This window comes from Sitodiplosis mosellana, unplaced genomic scaffold (assembly GCF_009176505.1).
Source record: "Sitodiplosis mosellana isolate CC-2019 unplaced genomic scaffold, AAFC_SMos_1.0 Smas_scaffold_6181, whole genome shotgun sequence".
Taxonomy (NCBI): Eukaryota; Metazoa; Arthropoda; class Insecta; order Diptera; family Cecidomyiidae; genus Sitodiplosis; species Sitodiplosis mosellana.
The window spans coordinates 3824409-3827725 of record NW_022601422.1 but is presented as its reverse complement, the minus strand read 5'-3'; the positions used below and the strand labels follow the sequence as shown (position 1 = coordinate 3827725).

The following is a 3317-nucleotide window of genomic DNA, read 5'->3' as shown; positions in this document are numbered from 1 at the left end:
TCAAGCAGATTGGAAATTTACGATAACTTTAACGTTATTATTTAAAGTAATCGAAAAAATGAGACACTATGTGACTTTGTCTTGCTGCACGATGCTATTGCTTGAGAAGCGGTATGAAAATTGCGGGAAAAATATGCGTATAGAATATTCGCGATCATAATTCGTTGTGAGTGTTGCTCTAGCGCTAATTTTTGTCGCATATTCACGTTTAAAAGAAAGAGATGAAATTATCAACACGCAGAACCGCTAAATATTGAAGTATGCGACTACAGTGTGTCCGTGTGAAATGCCCTTTTATGGAATAGAATACTATCGCTTACTCTTTTTCGTCTTTGTTGCTTGTACACTTGCTACATTGTTGCATAGTGCTCGCTGTGTCTTTTGTTTATTTTTCTGCGCCAATCATCATCAAGCTGAAGGATCATTATATTTGTTATGAGCTGTCATTTTCAACAGTTTCCGTTTCAATCAAGCAATCGATATGCTCATATACATTTTGCTTCTATTTTGAAGTAGCAAAAAGAAATTTTCAGTTCAGTTTTTGCATGCTGTTTACAATGAGTGATGTTTCTGAAGAAAAAGAAAACACAAAGCGTGGAAATACGCAAATTAATCGTGCGCTGGCATTTTTAACTGTTGTAGATGCAAAAACAAAAAAATATCGCTGTAAAATTTGCAAAAACGAGTTAAGTGGCAAACAATCAACTAATCTCGTGGCTCACTTTAAAACTGATCGACCCAACCACAAAGAAATTTATTACAATGAAATTCTTGAAGCCAAACAACCACATGTTTTTGTTCAAAGAGAAGAGTTTCTATTTAGTGCTGTCGAGCTTTGCACAATCAATAGTGAACCATTTGCTGTTCTATCGAAGTCTGGGTATCGGAATGGTCACAAACGACAATTAGAACTGTTTAAATCGGCCGGTTGTCCAGTAAATCTATCAGACGAGCATCTCTGCGAAATTAAAGAAAAAGTGCACACGACCGCTAAGCAAATTAAAGAGCAAATTAAATCTGAAACACACAATAAAATTGTTTCGGTTATGGTAAATTCAGCCACTCGGAATGGTCGCTCAATTTACGGCATTAGTTTACAATATAAACAAAATGGCGTTGTGAAAGTCGTTGCAATTGGAATGCGCGAGTTGAAGAAATCACACACGGCAGAATATTTAGCAGAGGTTTTAATCGAAGTTTTGTCTGAATACGAAATCACGTTGGAGCAAGTAATATCTATAACAACTGACAACGGCAGTAACATGTTGGCAATGGTAAAAGAGGTGGAGGATATATTATTTAAATTACGAGGCGACAGTAGCACTCAGCCATCTGAAAGTGAAAAACAGTGCGAACAAAGCCAGACACAATCAGCAGAGCCTAGCGAAAATGATGATAGCATTGATAAAGACATTGATCATCTGCTGAAAACCACAATGGACGAGGATGCATTAGATGAACTTTTGGGCGATGTTGATTTTTACGAAAATCTCTTTGAAAAATTGGTGGCCAAGTTGAGAAACGAAACAGGCAATCAATCATTGTTTGTCAACTCAATCAAATGCGCTGTACATACAATCCAGCTCGCAGTCAAAGATGCCTTGAAATTTTTATCGACACAAGATCAAAACGTCGTCGACTTATGTCGATTGGTGGCTAAATTCTTACGTAAACAGAGCACCCAAAATGAAATGCGAGAAGAAGGACTGACTTCAATTCTGCCATGCTTGGATGTTAAAACCAGATGGAGTTCTACTTACCTTTTGGTGAGAACGATTTAATTCAAATTCGAATCAACTTAAATTTACCTATATTTCATTGATTTAAATTTTTGTTGTTTATAGATTCAGAGTATTTTAAAATGTAAACACATCATTGAACACTTCGCTGTGTCGGAACCAGCGGCGGAGTTGCTTCTACAGCGCTGGCATATTTTGGAGGAGTTGAAAACAATTCTCCATCTCCCATACTTATCAACAGTGATGTTACAGAAAAAAGACTTTACGCTCTCTGACTTTAATGGGCTACTAAAAATGATGGACATGAAACTGAATCAATTCAAGTCGGATCCTTGTCGTTATACAAAACTAGCAGATGCTTTGCAGAGCTGCTTAGATCAACGCAAAAAGCCGTTGATTACCAATTCATTGATGCGTTGCGCATTGTTTTTGGACCCCCGATACAAATGTGATATCGATTCGGATAAAGAGTTGGTTGTTTTTGTCAAACTGACTCTTGCAAATATATGGCAGCGAATCAAATCAGTTAAAAATTGCGAGGAAACAAACGAAGTGGCAACTCAAGTCGAAATACAAAGTAAATCATCATATGGAATCAACGATTTGTATGAAGAATTGGACGAAGAATATGCTGCCCAAAATCATACACAGAGTGATCAAGATCTGGATTTATCGAAAGACAAAAGTGAAATTGAATTTGCTATCCATAAATATGAACAGTCTGTTGCAGGTGAACGGATGAAGAGTAGTGGATGTATTCATAGTTTTTGGGAGAAAAACCGTTCGACTTTCAATCGTGAGCTATATGAAATAATAAGCCATGAACTGTGAGTAACTACGTGTACCTAGTGTCATGACTACGTGTACCTAGTGTCATTACTACGAACTCACATGAATTTTAAGTAATCTCTCGTAATCTCTAAATCTGGTTAAATTTCGTTAAATACAGTATTTGGAGAACGCTAGGAAGACCGTGTTAATAAATTGTTAAATTTCCACATTTTATAAATTCAAAATATGATATATTCATTGGACTAATAAATTGTTAAAAATACACATGAAAAAAATAAATTCATTTAATTTTTCGGTAGAAATCTAATGATAAACTTCAAACGTATTCCCTTTTGAATCTCAATGAACAAATCTCATTACTCCTGAAATGCATTGACACATTTGGTAACTTCGATCAACCAAATGAAATTGAATTTGCTTCGGTAGAAAATCGAATACTAAATGAATTTTCAATGTTATTGAAGCATTTATTTATTCTTAATATTATTTATTTTAATAAATATATTTTAAAAAAATGAATAACATTCTTATTAAATTTAAAAACTTTGTTTTTCTGTGTACGTACTTAACTCACATTAAGTACGAACCGCCATTGCTGTATATTGCTGTAGTGGCAGCCATTTTCCTTTTGACACATTGAAGATGTGATAATCATTGAAATAAAATAAAATAAATATAATAAACAAATCAAGTTGGAATACACATAAATCAATTTGCATGAAAATTTCCATTACTTCTTAATACTCTAGTTTCATTTATTTATTCCGAATTTATAAATAAATGAAG

At 34.4% G+C, this 3317-nt stretch overlaps 1 protein-coding gene across 1 annotated transcript; it reads left to right on the top strand.

The window, feature by feature from the left end:
- Positions 1 to 557: 557 nt before the first annotated feature.
- LOC129576237 (uncharacterized) lies at positions 558 to 2705 on the top strand. The gene is made up of 4 exons (XM_055460944.1): positions 558 to 1766; positions 1845 to 1863; positions 1981 to 2469; positions 2689 to 2705. The coding sequence occupies exons 1-4, from the start codon at positions 558 to 560 to the stop codon at positions 2703 to 2705; spliced, it is 1734 nt and encodes a 577-aa protein (XP_055316919.1).
- Positions 2706 to 3317: the final 612 nt, after the last annotated feature.

What these genes read in the sequence shown, in the direction of transcription:
- LOC129576237 (XM_055460944.1), top strand. Translation starts at nt 558, where the DNA reads ATGAGTGATGTTTCTGAAGAAAAAGAAAACACAAAGCGTGGAAATACG.